Below are 19,047 nucleotides of genomic sequence, written 5' to 3' on the forward strand. Positions count from 1 at the left end.
GAGTGAAAAAGTTGACTTAAAGCTCAACATTCAGAAAACTAAGATCATGGCATCTGGTCCCACCACTTCATGGGAAATAGATGGGGAAACAGTGAAAAGAGTGTCAGACTTTATTTTTTTGGGGCTCCAAAATCACTGCAGATGGTGATTGCAGCCATGAAATTAAAAGATGCTTACTCCTTGGAAGGAAAGTTATGACCAACCTAGATAGCATATTGAAAAGCAGAGACATTACTTTGCCAACAAAGGTCCGTCTAGTCAAGGCTATAGATTTTCCAGCAGTCATGTATGGATGTGAGAGTTGGACTGTGAAGAAAGCTGAGCGCCAAAGAATTGATGCTTTTGAACTGTGGTGTTGGAGAAGACTCTTGAGATTCCATCCTCGGACTGCAAGGAGATCCAACCAGTCCATTCTGAAGGAGATCAGCCCTGGGATTTCTTTGGAAGGAATGATGCTAAAGCTGAAACTCCAGTACTTTGGCCACCTCATGCGAAGAGTTGACTCATTGGAAAAGACTCTGATGCTGGGAGCGATTGGGGGCAGCAGGAGAAGGGGACGACAGAGGATGAGATGGCTGGATGGCATCACCGACTCTATGGACGTGAGTTTGAGTGAACTCCGGAAGTTGGTGATGGACAGGGAGGCCTGGCGTGCGGCAATTCATGGGGTTGCAGAGAGTCGGACACGACTGAAGCGACTTAGCAGCAGCAGCAGCAGCATTCCATTGTATAGATATACCGCATTTAGTTTATCCATTTATCAGCTGATGGACACTTGGGTTGTTTCTACTTTCTGGCTATCACAATGTTATTAATACTATGAATACAATGTTATTAATACTATGTATATTCATATCCAATTACTTATTTGAATACATTTTCACTTCTTTTAAGTTTATACCTGGGAGAGGAGTTACTGTAGCACAGTAATTCTATGTATAACTACCTGAGGAGATGTCAGACTGTTTTCCAAAGGGGCTGCACCATTCTACAGTCCCACCAGCCCTGTGAGAGGGTTACAATTTCTCCACATCCTCACCAACACTTTTTATTCTCCATGTTTTTGATTGTAGCCATCCTAGTGGGTGTGAAGGGGTATCTCGTGGTTTTCTATAATGACGAATGATGTGGGGCCTTTCTATTCCCCAAATGCTAATTGGCCGTTTGTATATCTTCTTTGGAGACATGCTTGCCTATTTTTAATTAATTTGTCTTAGAGTTGTAAGAGTTCTTCATATTCTAGATACAAATCCTTTGTCAGATACACGATTTGCAACTATTTTCTCCCATTCTGTTGGTTGTCTTCTCACTTTCATGATAGTGTTCTTCCAAGAACAGAAGTTTGTATTTTGATGAAGTTCAGTTTATCTATTTTTTTCTTTCATTGCTTGTGCTTTTGGTGTCATAATTAGACAACTGTTGGCCTAATCCAAAGTCACACAGATTTACTCTTATGTTTTCTTCTAAAAGCTTTAGAAATTTAGCAGTGTGTTTTGAGTTAATTTTTTTATGTGCTGTTAAGTACAGATCTAAATTCATTCTATTGTATGTGAATTCATAGCCAAAACTCCAGTCTTTGTTTTTTTAAATCATCAGCAAGAAACACAGACAAGGGCCTTCCTTTGGTTTCCCGGTACCATCTCCCTATCCCCACCTTCTCCGCATCCGCTGGCTGAAAGATTTTGAATTTTACAGCAAAACAATTTGTACAGACCAGGGCCAGGGGCCCAGCGCAGTTTGATAGAATCTTTTCAATGAATCTCCACTGAATTTTGCTGGGATGCAAACAGGAGTAGTTCTGACTTACCAGTTATCTGAAAATAACTTCTAATAAGGGAGAACAATTTCTTCATTCAATTCCATCAACTAGTTACGTGTTAGTGATTAAAACAAAGATTTCTACCCTATAGAGCTTATATTCTTGCAGGGAGAAAACAGACAAGAAACAGAAGAAGTAAGTACCTTATATAATATGCTAAAGGGTAGTAGTGCTCTGGGGGAAAGTGCAGAACAGAGCAAGAGGCATGAGGTTATGTGGTGGGGTGGGCTCTGCAACCTTTTGGAAAGAGGTGTTCAGAGTTGGTGTCCTTTCAAAACTGACATTTGAACAAAACCTTAGGAGTTGGTGAGGGATTTGACCATGGAGATATCTGGGGGAAAGGATTCCGGGCCGAGAGAATAGCCATTGCAAAGGCCACAAGGCAAAAATATGCCTCAGTATTTCAAGGAATAGGAAGGGAGCCAGTGTGACTAGAAGAGTGAGGAAAGGGAAGCTGTCACGGAGGCGAGATTATGTAGGTCTCATAAGCCATCTTGGGGACCATGACCTTTAACCTGTGATAACTGGGAAAAGCCACAGTGAGGTTCTGAGCTGAGCAATAGTACTGGGATCTGACTGACAGTTCAAAGTACGCTCTGGCTGCTGGGTTGAGAAGGGATTGTGGGCAGGAGTAAGGCAGGAAGAATAGTTAAAAGGCTTCTAAAATAGCCTCGGTGAGAGATGGGGGGAAGGGGGAGAGAGACTTGAGTGACGGCCGTTGAGACAGTGAAGAGGATCTGGTAGAGCCCAAAGGATGTCCTGGTTGATGGGAGTGTAACAGAGGCAGGTGTCAAAAGGGACCGTAGAGTTTTTGGCCTGAGAACCAGAAAGGAGTTGCCATTCCCTGTGACGGGGAGGCCACTGGGGAAGCAAGACTAGGGGTGGGAGGGCAGGGAGCTCAGCTTGGGGTGTGTGGAACTTGGGACTTTCTTGACTTCCAAGTGGAGGATCTTGTAGGCAGATAGCTATTTGAAAATGAGAAATCCAGGCTGGAGATATAAATGTGAAGGAGTCAGCCTCAAGGCAGGATGAGATACCAAGAAGAAAATGATGGACAGAACAGGGCCAGGGATGGTACCCTGGGCGCCTCTGGCACTGAGATCCAGAGGAGATGAAGAACACCCACGGAGGCTGTTTTCCTAGCAGTTTGGTAGCTACTTAAGTACATTTTGTCCCTCCCTTCCTTTTCTAATCTCCTTTCCTCCCCTCCCTTTTAATGGGCACCTACTGTGTACTAGGAACTAGAAAAGATGTTTAGCCCTCAATAAACTCATTGTCTTTACAGGAAATAAAATGCATATTTATAAGATAATGGAGATGTGCAACAACTGAGTAGAAACTGGGCCTTTCAACAGACATCTGTTTGTAACCTAGTGCAAGAATTTAGAATTCAGTTGTCTTCAACCCTTCTCTCCCATGTTTAATTTATTGCAACTGGAACCAGAAGACTGATTCACTTGCTCACATAAGATTAAATGCATGTTCGGTTTAGGAAAAAAGAGAGGTCATAGAAGACTAATCCAAACTATCCCAGTGTTGCTGTCCTTCAAAACAGAACGCCCTGAAGCAAGGCGGCGATTAAACACAGGGCGCTAGGCAGGAGGCAAAGACCCAAGGACGTGATTCTTCACCACAAGAAGCGGACAATCTAGTACTCAGCCTAGAATCACCTGGGAGCTTTTGAAACCATTGTGATCCTGGGCTCCCCGCTAATTAAGTCAGAATTTTTGGTTCACAATCCGAAAAATTCTAAAAGGCTCTTTAGGGACCCTAATGTGCAGCCAGAGAAGAGAACCACTAATCTAGGTGTTTTTTTTTTTTCCACAAATTATTTTAAAATTTGTAAATCATAAAGGATTTCAACAAAGTATGAGAATTATAGTTCATTTGGTCTATTCTTTAGGGAACAGACCTAAAGGAAATGATTATAATTCAACTTCACAAATAATCCACAATTTAGTATATTCTCTGATGGGAGTAACCTGCTCTCAAACCACATTTCACAATAAAAAGAAGGTCAGTCTTCTGCTTACCTGATGGGCTAGACAGTCTTGCTTTGTCAATTTTAAACATCACTATTTTAAATTACTTTGTGATACCGGTAAACTCATTTTTTTTTCTCTCAAAGATATGTTATCTTTCTTAATGATTCATACTTGTTGCTTTAGAAAAAAATGTATAGACCAAATGAGAACCAGTTTCATTTGCTGTCATCTGAACACACCTGGTAAACTGTCAGCCTTATGGCCATAAAGCAGCACAGAGAACAACCAACACTGGAGAATTTTATTAATGAAAAAACCTCTCATAATTTATTAACAAAGTCACAGGACAATAACTGTACATTTCCTTCTCTGCCACTGTCACCTGTTAAATTACTATTATCTTTACACACAAGGAAAAGTGGACATACTTTAAAGTCTTTCTGATAAATATATCGCCACTTTGCATCCTGCCTGGATAACGCTCTTCAGAACGACATATGCTGGAGCCTGTTTAAAAAAAACAACAGTAAGCAAACCAAAGAAATCCGTTCTATATTCACTTTCCATTGTAAGGCACAAGTCTAGCATGGCAGGGTTGGGACTTCTCTGGATAAATAATAAGATCTAAGAAATGATTTTAACAGGGGGAAAAAAAAATACTTGTCAAAAGATTAGAATGCCTTTGCTACAGCCAAAACATCTGACCCAACCAGCTTCTCACCGGAAACAGCGAATGTGCTGGGGAAAAGGATAAGGAAGCAAGAAATGATTCCCAGCTGGGAGCAAGGCTTTTGCTTGCTTTCTGTCAAGCAGTTCTATTAATGCTCACTTGTGAATGCAACTGGTGATGGAACTAAAGTCGAATGCTGTAAAGAACAGTCTTGCATAGGAACCTGGAAAGCTAGGTCCATGAATCAAGGTAAATGGGAAGCAGTCAAATAGGAGATGGCATTTAGGAATCAGTGAACTAAAATGGACCGGAATGGGCGAATTTAACTCAGATGACCATTATATCTATTACTGTGGGCAAGAATCCCTTAGCAGAAATGGAGTAGCCCTCATAGTCAACAAAAGCGTCTGAAACGTAGTACTTGGGTGCAATCTCAAAAACGACAGAATGATCTCTGTTCATTTCCAAGGCAAACCATTCAATATCGCAGTAATCCAAGCCTTTGCCCCAATCACTAATGCATAAGAATCTGAAGTTGAATGGTTCTATGAAGACCTACAAGACTTTGTAGAACTAACACCAAAAAAAGATGTCCTCTTCATCACAGGGGATTGGAATGCAAAAGTAGGAAGTCAAGAGATACCTAGAGTAACAGGCAAATTTGGCCTTGGAGTACAAAATGAAGCAGGGCAAAGGCTAACAGAGTTTTGCCAAGAGAACACACTGGTTATAGCAAACACTCTCTTCCAACAACACAAGAGACAACTCTACACATGGACATCACCAGATGGTCAATACCGAAATCAGACTGATTATATTCTTTGCAGCCAAAGATGGAGAAGCTCTACACAGTCAGCAAAAACAAGACTGGGAGCTGACTGTGGGTCAGATCATGAACTCCTTATTGCCAAATTCAGACTTAAATTGAAGAAAGCAGGGAAAACTACTAGACCATTCAGGTATGACCTAAATCAAATCTCTTATGATTACACAGTGGAAGTGACAAACAGATTCAAGGGATTAGATCTGATAGACAGAGTGCCTGAAGAACTATGGACAGAGGTTCGTGACATTGTACAGGAGGCAGTGATCAAGACCATCCCCAAGAAAAAGAAATGCAAAAAGGCAAAATAGTTGTCTGAGGATGCCTCACAAATAGCTTAGAAAAGAAGAGAAGTGAAAGGCAAAGGAGAAAAGGAAAGATATTCCCATCTGAATGCAGAATTCCAAAGAATAGCAAGGAGAGATAAGAAAGGCTTTCTCAGTGATCAATGAAAAGAAATAAAGGAAAACAATAGAATGGGAAAGACTAGAGATCTCTTCAAGAAAATCAGAGATACCAAGGGAATATTTCATGCAAAGATGGGCACAATAAAGGACAGAAACGGTATGGATCTAACTGATGCAGAAGATATTAAGAAGAGGTGGCAAGGAGAACTATACACAGAACTATACAAAAAAGATTTTCATGACCCAGATAACCACGATGGTGTGATCACTCACCTAGATCCAGACACCCTGGAATGCAAAGTCAAGTGGGCCTTAGGATACATCACTATGAACAAAGTTAGTGGAGGTGATGGAATTCCAGTTGAGCTATTTCAAATCCTAAAAGATGATGCTTTTAAAGTGCTGTACTCAACATGCCAGCACATTTGGATAACTCAGCAGTGGCCACAGGACTGGAAAAGGTTAGTTTTCATTCCAATCTCAAAGAAACACAATACCAAAGAATGCTCAAACTACCACACAATTGCATTTATCTCACATACTAGCAAAGTGATGCTCAAAATTCACCAAGCCAGGCTTCAACAGTACATGAACCGAGAACTTCCAGATGTTCAAGCTGGATTAAGAAAAGGCAGAGGAACCAGAGATCAAATTGCCAACAGCCGTTGGATCATCGAAAAAGCAAAAGAATTCCAGAAAAACATCTATTTCTGCTTTACTGACTATGCCAAAGCCTTTGGCTGTGTGGATCACAATAAACTGTGGAAAATTCTTCAAGAGATGGGAATACCAGACCACCTGACCTGCCTCCTAAGAAATCTGTATGCAGGTCAGGAAGCAACAGTTAGAACCGGACATAGAACACAGACTGGTTCCAGTTTGGGAAAGGAGTACATCAAGGCTGTATATTGTTACCCTGCTTATTTAACTTATATACAGAGTACATCATGTGAAATGCCAGGCTGAATGAAGCACAAGCTGGAATCAAGATTGCTGGGAGAAATATCAATAACCTCAGATATGCAGATGACACCACCCTTATGGCAGAAAACAAAGAAGAACTAAACAGCCTCTTGATGAAAGTGAAAGAGGACAATGAAAAAGCTGGCTTAAAACTCAAGATTCAGAAAACTAAAATCATGGCACCCGGTCCTATCCTGTCATGGCAAATAGATGGGGAAACAATGGAAACAGTGATAGAGTTTATTTTGGGGGGCTCCAAAATCACTGCAGATGGGGAGTGCAGCCGTGAAATTAAAAGATGCTTGTTCCTTAGAAGAAAAGCTATGACCAACCTAAGTAGCATATTAAAAAGTAGAGACAGTACTTTGCCAACAAAGGTCCATCTGGTCAAAGCTATGGTTTTTCCAGTAGTCATGTATGGATGTGAGAGTTGGACTATAAAGAAAGCTGAGCATTGAAGAATTGATGCTTTTGAACTGTGGTGTTGGAGAAGACTCTTGAGAGTCCCCTGGACTGCAAGGAGATCCAACCAGTCCATTCTGAAGGAGATCACTTTGTGGGTGTTCTTTGGAAGGAATGATGCTAAAGCTGAAACTCCAATACTTTGGCTACCTGATGTGAAGAATGATTCTTTGGAAAAGACCCTGATGCTTGATGATGACTGAAGGTGAGAGGAGAAGTGGACGACAGAGGGTGAGATGACTGGATGCCATCACGGCCTGGACATCAATGGACCTGAGCTGAGCACGCTCCGGGAGCTGGTGATGGACAGGGAGGCCTGGCGTGCTGCAGTCCATGGGGTCGCAAAGAGTGGGCACAACTGAGCGACTGAAGTGAACTGACCGATATGGGTTCTCTTTCTCTGACGGTGGTTTTATAACTTTCTGGAAACAGAAATGTTCCTGTGCCTCAACCTTCCAAATAAAGTACCACTACAAGCAAACAGTAAAGATGGGTCCCTACCAGTTCTGCGTCATGTTCGAGGCCTATGTCATGGTGCTCAAGCTCTTCATCCCGAAATTTCTTGATCACCTGGTTAAATAAAAAGAAATTGAAACAAGTCAGCCTTCCAACTCCCCACTGTTCAAACTTACTCTGGTGGCCAAAGCCTCATGCTGCCATCTAAGACACGGGTAGGCAGACTTTTCCTGCAAAGGGCCAGAGGCAGTACTTCAGGTTTCTCGGGCTATAAGGTCCCTGTCACAATGACTCAACTCTGCCACCCTAGAGGGGACAACAGCCATGGACACACAGACAAATGAGTGCAGCTGTGTTCCAGAAAAACTTATTTACAGAGACAGGTGGGTGGCCACTGACTTAGACTTAAAAAAAAATTAAACAGTTCCCTTATTTTCTGTAGAAAATTTCTGAGGATATTTACTTATTATTCTGAGTACATTCGTTTATTTAATCTGAAGGATCTGTGCTCATGGCCTTCGCTCAGGATCCAACAATGACCCAGAGGCAGAGAGAATACAGGTGTGGGCTCAGGAAACGCGGGTTTCAGTCCCAGCTCCGCCCGAGCACGTGACACGGCCCATAGCTTCAGCTGCCTCAGTGTGCACGCCCTTCAAATGAGGTGCTGCCTCAAGTTTCTAAGGCAGTGCTAGTCCCTAACATTCCATTTTGTTCCTCTTACCAAACTGCGTATCTGCCCTTTCCCCCCGGCAGTCCCTTCCAGAGCGTGGTCCGATACCTGCAGAAGCTCCTCGTATTTTTCAGGCTCCTTCTCCATCAGCGTCCTGATCTGGTTGTTGTAGTGGTGTGCGATGGACTCTTCCACGGCCACTGTGCAGGCCATGGCGCCCTCCTTCCCAAGCAGGGCAGTTCCGGCGCCTGGAATGGTCAGATCCAGAAGGTAAAGGATGGGGTTGATACCACTGGGGATGGAGACCAGGTCAGGGTTTGTCGCCTGGCACCCTGGGGCTGGGCAATTCCTTGTTGTGCAGGAGTGTCCTGAACGTGGTAGGATGCTTAGCGGGATCCCTGACATTTACCCACTAGGTGCCAGTGGCATCTCCAGTTGCAACAACCAAACTGTCTCTAGATGTTGCCAAGTGTCCTCAGGAGCAACCTGCCATCCTTGAAAACCACGGTGCCAGATGACAGTGTCAAACCCTGTAAGAATGTTCTTTGAGTGCTTTTTCTAACCTTCTGGTAATGGCAGGAGCGAGTCTTCACTGGGGTTCTTGGGTTCTTCTGTATCACTGACTCTCCCTTTTTATTTTTGTGTTTTTTTTTTTTTTTTCTTTTGGCTGTGCCTCAGGGCTTGTGGGATCTTTGTTCCCCAACCAGGGCTGGAACCTGGGCCCTCAGCAATGAAAGCGCTGAGTCCTAACCACTGAACTGCCAGGGAGTTCCCTGACTCTCTTTTTAAGAGTGAGCAGATCCCAAGTTTAGAACCTTCATCAGGGAACTTCATCTGGCCAGTCAAATTACTCTAGCCTTTTCCCTCTCTGTTGTAGTTATTTTCAATGTATCTTCTATTTATAAAAGTACTGATTTTAAGGTTCTATCTTAAATAAATTTAAGCAAAAAAAAAATCAATTTAACTTTAGAAAAATATTAAGTAAACGAAAAGGTTGTAAGGGGACACAGCAAGAATTGTAGAGGGGTTATTTAGTGATTCAGCCATCCCAGATCCCTAAGCTCACACGGGCTCTCCGAGATAGACACGTACCCAGTGCAAACCCCACCACGTTCCAAAAGGGCATGAGGACGGTAGGCCGCACCCTGAATGCAACCATCAGCTCATTGAACTTTTTCAAGTGGTCCTTTTCTTGGTCCCACATTTTCTGTAAGAAACATAAAAACAAAGACATTTCAGAGAGACCACCTGCTACGTAATAAGGAAGCCACATGCTGTGTTCATGTGGGTAAAGGAAGCAGAATGGGGAGAATGATGGGAACTGCTACTTCCCCCAGTCCCCTTGAATCATCGAAGGAAAAGCCCTAAACATCAGATTACGGGGAAGAGAGACAGCAAACCAAGAGAAATGTCCGTTATCTCCATTCCAGACAAGCAGAGTCCGAACCACAGAGCTGGCAGAAGCTGCTCAGATCCACAGTGCGCCTATTCAAGGACAAGGGGCCACACCCCAAAGACATGAGATGCGTAGCCCATTTCAAAATTTAGGAGGGCAGAATATTACCCTTTATATGATTTCCTTTCAGACAGCCAGAAATGTATCATTTACATCAAAGGAAAAAGGAAGAATGATCGTAAGAGCTAACACGTGAGAGTATGTCCCATAGCCAGGTACTGTCAAATAGCTTTGTGAAGGACAAACTATCATTATCCTCACTATACAGATGAAGGAAGTGAGGCACAGAGAGGTTAGGTAATTTGCCCGAGTACTCAGAGCAGGCCATTTAACTTGTGCTAAGTGGCTACTACATGCCAGGCATGGTATTCGCTGCTCTACACCAGCTCATTTACTCTTCACCAAAACTGAATGACGTTTTGTCAGCTCATTTTGCAGACACGGAACACGTCATGGGACTTCCTCAAGCTCACAGAGGTAGGAGGTGGGACAGAGCTGGAATGGGAACTTCGCTCTGTGTGACTATGAAGCCCAGGCCTGTCCGATCTGCCCCTCAGTATAAAATATCAAATATCCCCACTGGGCTCCACTAGGGGTGGGACCCCAAGGTCTTACAGCCGGTGTTTTGAGTTGATGCAGTGACTCTTAGTCCTTTTTTATTGCTCCCCGCCACGAAATTTTAATACTACAGCTAGAATGTGTATTTGTTTATGTACTATAAATCTGCTTATGTCTGTCTGCGGTTTATAAAAAAGAAGAATACGCTTTTTACTCCTCCACCCCCACCCCACAACCAATTTTTCCTCTCTTGGGGACAACAGTACCTCCCTTGACAACGCATGACCCGATGTGATTCATCACTGAGAGATCGAGAGGTGCCCACCTGAATGACCGGCCCGATGCTTGTCCGACCCAGGACGGCCATCTGCCCTGCATAGATGCGGTTCGCTCCATATTCACCTGCATGATCCACCCGGATTATTCGATCCACAGCTTCCCTATTGATATTGTCTAAGGTCATTCCCGAACTGCAAAATCTGACACTGATTCTTCTTCCATAGGCTGCAATGCAAGTGTTTATTCTCCGTTACTCTCAGGTAAAATTGAGATGATTCCTTTCTTAGAAGAAAGAGGCATCTTACAGCAAAGGTCACAAATAAGCTCCCCATAGGTTGGGGAAGCCTACAAGTGGACTCTGTTTAACCTGCAGTAATTTGTGGCTTTGTTTTTTAAACTTCTTATTTTGTATTGGGGTATAGCTAATTATCAAAAAATGTGATAGTTTCAGGTGAACAGGGAAGGGACTAAGCCATGCATACACACGTACCCATTCTCCCCCAAACACCCCTCCATCCAGGCTGCCACATAACACTGAGCAGAATTCCATGTGCTATACAGTAGGTCCTTGTGAGTTATCCATTTTAAATACAGCAGTGTGCAGTTTTCTTTTTTTTTAAGTAAATTAATTGCCAGTATTTAAAACATAGAAGATTTAACATAAAGATCTGGAGCCTGGCTTCAGTTGAAGTGTATGTCCATCTAGAAATACTGACGGTGTCTTCTCACCAGACAGCGAACACGGCAGCTGTCTCTGGATGGGCATGTTTCCCCACTTCATACACCTGCTTCTTTTCCAACTCTGGCTGCACACAACCCCTAGGGGGCTCTCAGAATCATGGATGCTTCTCCCCAGTTGATCCCTGGGAGATGATGCTTTTAAAAAGTTCTGTGCACAAATGTTCTCTGCAGCCAAGGTTAAGAACTGTAGATTTAATTTCTCTTATTAAAAGTTATCTGTGCCAGTGAGCATCTGACTTTGAGAATTTAGCCTAGCGCTTACATTTCATCTCATTCTGGTACTTGATTCAACTGAACTCTTCTTGCTTTCAAAATGTAAATTCTTCAGGATAGATTAGATTTTGTCTTTTAAAAAAAATCTCCAAATAGTTAACACCTTGACTATAATCTCTGAGGCTTGTATTAGAGCATTCCCAAAGTTCTCTCCCCTAAGAGAAGAGTTTTATAACATGTTTAGATGTATAAGGTGTTAACTCATTTTGCAGATATGGAAGTAAAGACTTAGACCATTTAGTTGGTAATGTGAACTCTGACTGTACTGATATCATCTTGAGATGTGTTTCAGGGCTCTTATGACTACCATCTGTTTAATAGATACCTTTCATTTAGGCTAAGGAAAACCCACAAAATGTGTAGAAAGTTTCATTCTGATACATCTATAGCCTTTTTTTTTTTTTTCCCATTAAAAAAGGCTTGAGTGCTTTGGACACAAAGTGATGGGGTAGGCCTGATGAAACCTGAGATGTGCATTTGAACTTTTCAGGCTGAGGATTTTAAATGCCTCACTCTAGACAAAGGAGCAGTGGATATGGGGGTCTGAAGCATGGTGTCCCAGCTTTGAGCCATTCTTCCATAGAACCTGCTCCATCTCACTGAGCATGCCTGACTTAACTGGGTGGATTCCAAGTTCTGCCAGGTGTAAGGTACCACTCAGATCTATGTCATCAGACAGGAGGTCACTGTGGTCCACGGCCTTTTGCTTTGTTTTGGCCACGCTGCATGCAGGATCTTAGTTCCCCTACTAGGCTTCGAACCTGCGCCCCCTGCAGTGGAAGTGCAGAGTCTTAACTGCAGGACTGCCAGGGAAGTCCCTCCATGACCATTCCATGTGGAGAACAATTTGAGACATTTGACAAAGTCAAGGTAACCTGTCCTAAGTTTTTCCTCCAAGTCCAAGGCCTGGCCTCCTTGTAGACAGATGTGGTCCAAAAGTTAAAATTAAAAATGATGAGATGGGACTTTCCCTGGCGGTCCAGTGGTTAAGAATCCGTCTGCCAATGCAGGGGACATGGGTTTGATCTCTGGTTCTGGAAAACCCCACACACCACAGGGCAACTAAGCCTGTGCATCACAACTACTGAGCCTGTGCTCTAGAGCCTACAAGTCACAGTACTGAAGCCCACCCGCCTACAGCTTGTGTCCACAGCACGAGAAGCCACTGCAGCAAGAAGCCCTCAAACTGCGATGAAGAGCAGCCCCCGCGCTGCGGTGAGAGGAAGCCTGTGCAAAGCAACAGAGACCCAGTGCAGCCACGAATCAATAAATAATGAGATGACTCGACTTCTTAAAATAACCTTGTTCTCTCATTTTGTTACTCCCACCACAAAATGTGTTAATGAGAAAGAACTTTTAAAACAACACAATACTCCTTTCTTTTTTTTGGCCAAGCTGAGTGGCCTGTGGGATCTTAATTCCCAGACCAGGGACTGAACCATTGAACTGGGCCCTCACCAGTGAAAGTGCAAAGTTCTAACCACTGAACCATTGGGAAATTCCTCAATATTAATTTTTAAGAAATCATTTACTGAGAAATAGCAAGGGGTTAAGTGCATGAGTTCAAACACACAGCTGACTTTTGATGGGTATAGTTATAATTCCTATTAAAAACATATTTGACTTTTCCCTAACACTGCAACACTTTTCCAGATTCAGGCACCTAATAAATGCCTTTTTTGAGGTATATGTGGAGGGTGAGGTATGGTAATATTTGCCATCCCTATCTTGTCACAACTTCTGCAAGGTGGCTTTAAAAAGTATTGGATGGATGCTTTTTAGATTGCAAAGATATCCTTTAAATGGCCATACTATCCAAAGTAATCTACAGATTTAATGTGACCCCTATCAAATTACCCATGACATTTTTCACAGAACTAGAAAAAATAATCATGAAATTTGTATGGAACCATAAAGACTTAGAATTGCCAAAGCAAGTCTGAGAAAAAAGAACAAAGCTGGAAGAATAATCCTCCAGGATTTCAGACAATACTCCAAAGCTACAGTAATCAAAAAAATGTGGCACTGGCACAAAAAGAGACAAATGGATCAACTGAACAGAACAGAGAGCCCAGAAATAAACCCACACACCTAGCCAGTTAATCTTTGATAAAGGAGGCAAGACTAGACAATGAGAAAAAAACAGTCTCTCCAGCAAGTGGTGTTGGGAAAGCTGGACAGCCACATATAAATCAAGTTAGAACATGCTCTCATAGCATACACAAAAATAACTCAAAATGTAAGTTATAAATAAATAAGACAGGACACCACAAAACTCGTAAAAGAGAAAATAGGCAAAACATTCTCTGATATAAACAGTACCAATGTTTTCTTAGATCAGTCTCCCAAGGCAATAGAAATGAAAGCAAAAACAAATAGGACCTAATCAAACTTATAAGCTTTTGCACAGCAAAGGAAAATGCAAAGACAACCTTCAGACAGAAAATATTTGCAAACAATGCAGCCAACAAGGGCTTAATTTCCAAATTATACAAACAATTCATACAACTCAAAAAAAACCACACACACACACAAAAAACCCAAACAACCCACTAAAAAAAACAGGTAGAAGATCTAAATAGACATTTCTCTGAAGAAGATCTACAAATAGCCAATAGACACATGAAAAGACGCTCAACACTGCTAATTAGAAAAACGCAAATCAAAACTACAATGAGGTACTACCTCACACCAGTCAGTCAGAATGGCCATCATTAAAAAGTCTACAAATAACAAATGCTGGAGAGGGTGTGGAAAAAAGGGAACCCTGGTACATTGTTGGTTAAGAATGTAAACTGGTGGAGCCACTATGGAGAACAGTATGCTGGTTCCTCAAAAAACTAAAAACAGTTGCCATATGATCCAGTAATACCACTTCTGGGCATATACCTGGACAAAACTATAACTGGAAAAGACACACGCACCCCAATGCTCATAGCAGACTATTCACAACAGGCAAGAGATGGAAGCAAACTAAACGTCCACTGACAGATGAATGGACAAAGAAGATGTGGTCTGTCTACACACACTCACACACACACACAGACAATGGAACACTGCTCACTCCTAAAGAGTGAAATAATGCCATTTGCAGCAACATGCATGGATCTAGAGATTATCATACTAAATGAAGGCAGAGAAACACAAATACCAGGTGATACCACTTATGTGTGGAATCTAAAATGAGAACTAAGAAATTTACAAAAGAACTTATTTAAGAAACAGACTCACGTAGAAAACAAACTTTTGGTTACCAAAGGGGAGATGGGGTGGGGGAAGGATAAATTAGGAATCTGGAATTAACAGATACAAGCTACTCTCTATAAAATAGATAAGGGCCTTCCCTGGTGGGCCAGTGGTTAAAACTCTGCCTTCCAGTGCAGGGGTGTGGGTTTGAACTCTGGTCAGGGATTTAAGATCTCACATTCCTTCCGCCAAAAACCAAAACATAAGACAGAAACAATATTGCAACAAATTCAATAAAGATGTAAAAAAATGGTCCACACCAAAAAGAATAGATAAACAAGGTCCTACTATATAGCACAGGAAACTATATTCAATATCTAGTAATAATTATAATGGAAAAAAAAAAGTATGAGATGGACCATAGACAGGGCACAGAACTAGAATCAGAAAATACCTATCTTGTCTCTAACACAGACTTTTGACAATTCCGAATTGCCATTTCTTACATATAAAATTGGGAACAATCTGGTTATTTTCTTTTTTGGGGAAACACAATAATAATATCTGTCTTACTGAGTTATCATAAAGATAAAAAGATACAGGACACAAGTAACTACAAGTGAAAAAGAATGAAGGAGCATTAAAATTCATCTTCAACAATCCTGAGTTTTGCCTGCATTGTCACACACTTTAAAACTGAGAAATAATAAAATTGAGGCCCAGTGCTAAAAGCTCTGAAGTGCATCATTTTCTATTTGTGATTTTCTAAAATGTGAAACATATACCAGTGATGACACCTACGAGATTTCAATTTGTATATGAAAAGATCTTAAGTTGCTATGATTATCTTCCATACACATATAGAAACCTATATGCAGGTCAAGAAGCAACAGTTAGAACTGGACATGGAATAACAGACTGGTTCCAAATTGGGAAAGGAGTATGTCAAGGCTGTATATTGTCACTCTGCTCATTTAACTTAAATGCAGAGTACATTACGCGAAATGCCAGGATGGATGAAGCACAAGCTGGAATCAAGATTGCCAGGAGAAATATCAATAAACTCAGATACACAGACGACACCACCCTTATGGCAGAAAGCAAAGAACTAAAGAGCCTCATGATGAAAGTGAAAGAGAAGAGTGAAAAAGCTGGCTTAAAACTCAACATTCAGAAAACTAAGATCATGGTTTCTGGTCCCATCACTTCATGGCAAACAGATGTGGAAACAATGGAAACACTGAAAGACTTTATTTTCATGGGCTCCAAAATCACTGCAGATGGTGACTGCAGCCATGAAATTAAAAGACACTTGCTCCTTGGAAGGAAAGCTATGACCAACCTAGACAGCATATTAAAAAGCAGAGAAGTTACCCTGCCAACAAAGGTCTGTCTAGTCAAAGGTATGGTTCTTCCAGTAGTCATGTATGGATGTGAGAGTTGGACCATAAAGAAAGCTGAGCGCTGAAGAATTGATGCTTTTGAACTGTGGTGTTGGAGAAGACTTTTGAGAGTCCCTTGAATTGCAAGGAGATCCAACCAGTCCATCCTAAAGGAAATCAGTAGTGAATATTCATTGGAAGGACAGATGCTGAAGCTGAAACTCCACAATACTTTGGCCACATGATGTGAAGAACTGATTCACTGGAAAGGACCCTGACGCTGGGAAAGACTGAAGGCAGAAGGGGAGGACAGAGGATGAGATGGTTGGATAACATCACTGACTCAATGGACATGAGTCTAAGCAATCTCCCGGAGTTGGTGATGGACAGGGGAAGCTTGGTGTGCTGCAGTCCATGGGGTCGCAAAGAGTCGCACACACGACTGAGCAACTTAACTGATTCTCTTCCAACTCTTTTGATTTTATCAAGGAGACTGTCTCAGTTTACAGCTGACATATCTTAAAATCTTCCTAACACTTGTTAATTTTCCTTTCTTTCGAGAAAAAAGATAGGCTTGAGTTCAAACCTTGGTAGACAACAGTATCTAATACAATAACTTGTTTTCAGCGTACTTTTATGATTTTTTTCTTGGGACAAGAAATACTGGTTTTCCGTTTACCTAGGGATCTAGTTTCCAGTATTCTGATTTTAAAAAGGAATATGGTCTAGGGAAATTAAAAAAAAAAAAAAACTCTAGTAATATCAGTGGTAAAATATCAATGGTTCAGTTATTAAGCAAAAATCCTGAAGGTGGTACACGCATGGTTTAACTTTGAGAAAATGACCTCACAATTTTCTGAGGCAGCTCAGATAAATGAGGAAAAGACGAGTCAGAATCCAAGCCCAAGTCTCCCTACTCCAATTCGATGCTCCTTCCAACATTCCGGTGCTTCTCTAACTTGCAAATGCACACGAGTCATTCCAAGGTCTTGTTAAGATCCGGTAGGTTAGAGGAGCGATCTGAGAATCTGCGTTTCTAACAGGCTCCGGAGTGGGGCGGGCGTACGGGAGGAAACCCACTCTGCCGGTCGTAGGGCCACCTACAAGGTCATAAGCGAAAGCTACGAGGATCACCCCCCCCCCCCACCCCCGCCCTAGGAAACTAAACTTTCAAGGTTGCCAACTCTCCTCAGTTCGGAACGCCTACCACACCTGCAGTGACGTCACAGAACAGGCGCGAAATTGCGTCATCCCCCAAACGCACGGACGCCGAATGGGCTCGCCAGAAAACTGAGGAAAACCCACCCCCTTTCCGTCCGGCGGGCTCCGCGGCCGACTGCAGGCCTCGCGCCGCTTTTCCAGCCGCGCAGTCGCCCTCCGTCGCAGCCCTGTGACGTATGAACGTCTGCCCCCCGTGACCTCTACGACCTAAGCCTAAGGCGAAAATTCCTGGGCTCCTCAGCCCCGCGCGCAGTCGCGCTCAGGCTTCCCCTTTACCTGAGAGGGGCTGCAGGGCGCCTGTGCGCAGCCGCCACAGGCAGCAAGCCGCCAACGCCCGGGCACAACTCATTGCCGCGGAAGCAGCACTACTTCTCCTTAAACGGAGGGGGTCAACGGTACCCTTGGCGTAGACTGATGACGCACGGCCTACGGAAGGCAGATGCGGTTGGCTCTCGAACCGGTGGAAACGCCCCTAATCCCCCGCTTCCACTCGATTGGTTGGAAATGTCAAATGAAAAGACTCTAGTGGATGCGGTCGCTATCAATCACTACGTAAAGAGTTGCCATAGAGACGAGAATGCTAACTTGCTCTTTCAAAAATCCAAACAGGTAAAATATTACTCACCTCAATTCCTGAGGAAAAGGACAATGAGGGAATTGTTTACCGGCATAGCCATTGTATTTTGTGCTTTGCCAATACAGGAAATTTCTATCTGTAGGCTCTTTAAAATAGTAGAAATTACAGTCTGAAATTCAATTCACCACGTGAGAAGTGTTGACTCTAGTTATTGGGATTGACAAACTAAATTTCTTCCTACTCCTTTTCTTTATTTTTAGATTTTCTACAAAGAACATTTATTATTGCTATCCTTATTTGTCCTTTACTGTTAGTGAGAGAGTGTGTTAATCCCTCAGTTGTGCGGGACACTTTGTGACCCCCATGGGCTGTAGTGTGCCAGGCTCCTCTGTCCATAGAATTCTCCAGGCAAGAATATTGGAGTAGGTAGCGATTCACTTCTCCAGGGGATCTTCCCCAGCCAGGGATCCAATGTGGGTCTCCTTGAGGGGAAGGTTGGGATGAGTAGATTTAGCAACATATTCCATACTTTTGAGTCTGTATCCAGTCTGTCAGGGCAGACTCATTAATTGTAACAAATCGCTGTTCGGGAGGCTGTGTATGTGTGGAGGCATGTTTAATAATGGTAACTTCAGAGTTGAAATTGTGAGAAGGTGACTTTCATTTTTTACTTTACATTCTTGGATTATATATCTTTTATCCATCACTTTTATCCATATTTAAGATAGACTGCTATTGTAAAATAATGTTGCTAGTTGTTTTAAAATTTAACGCACTTTTTTGCTGAAAGTTTTACTTTCAGGTTGGAAGGACTCATTAACACAAGAAACCACATGGTATTACATACATAAACAATTTCAAATTTTTATGAAAGATTATTTGACAATTTCAACATACAGTAATTAAAAGAAGAGAAATAGAAACAATAGAGAGAATTAACAACACATACACCACCAAATTGGTGGTGTCTACATCTAGACTACATCTAGTCTACATTTAGACTTGAACAGGCTGGAAGTCTCTTGTTAACAGCAATCTGGAGTCTCTACTGGGAAAGGGTCCTGGGCTGTGTATCCACCCCAAGGGTGAGACTTCATATTGCAGTTTCAGGGGCTCTTG

At 42.4% G+C, this 19,047-nt stretch overlaps 1 protein-coding gene across 5 annotated transcripts; it reads right to left on the reverse strand.

Moving 5' to 3' along the window:
- Positions 1–4,090: 4,090 nt before the first annotated feature.
- Positions 4,091–17,764, reverse strand: COQ7 (coenzyme Q7, hydroxylase). Of its 5 annotated transcripts, none has more exons than XM_005224696.5 (6): positions 17,436–17,542; positions 10,595–10,773; positions 9,348–9,462; positions 8,364–8,503; positions 7,631–7,699; positions 4,091–4,311 (listed from the first exon to the last, which is right to left on the reverse strand). In XM_005224696.5, exons 2-6 carry the CDS (start codon positions 10,730–10,732, stop codon positions 4,234–4,236), a joined length of 540 nt encoding a protein of 179 aa, XP_005224753.1. In that variant the 5' UTR covers positions 10,733–10,773; positions 17,436–17,542; the 3' UTR covers positions 4,091–4,233. The 5 variants fall into 5 exon arrangements, with proteins under 5 accessions (XP_005224753.1, XP_059737152.1, XP_059737153.1 ...); XM_059881169.1 differs by lacking the exon at positions 17,436–17,542 and adding an exon at positions 17,048–17,252; XM_059881170.1 differs by lacking the exon at positions 17,436–17,542 and adding an exon at positions 16,981–17,005.
- Positions 17,765–19,047: the final 1,283 nt, after the last annotated feature.

The sequence above is a fragment of the Bos taurus genome, chromosome 25, assembly GCF_002263795.3.
Source record: "Bos taurus isolate L1 Dominette 01449 registration number 42190680 breed Hereford chromosome 25, ARS-UCD2.0, whole genome shotgun sequence".
NCBI lineage: Eukaryota > Metazoa > Chordata > Mammalia > Artiodactyla > Bovidae > Bos > Bos taurus.

What these genes read in the sequence shown, in the direction of transcription:
- COQ7 (NM_001113241.1), bottom strand. Translation starts at nt 17,700, where the DNA reads ATGAGTTGTGCCCGGGCGTTGGCGGCTTGCTGCCTGTGGCGGCTGCGC. An exon ending in CGCCCTGCAGCCCCTCTCAG is followed by an intron (nt 10,774 to 17,627) that starts GTAAAGGGGAAG and finishes CTTGCATTGCAG; the next exon opens with CCTATGGAAGAAGAATCAGT. An exon ending in GCATCGGGCCGGTCATTCAG is followed by an intron (nt 9,463 to 10,594) that starts GTGGGCACCTCT and finishes TGTTTCTTACAG; the next exon opens with AAAATGTGGGACCAAGAAAA.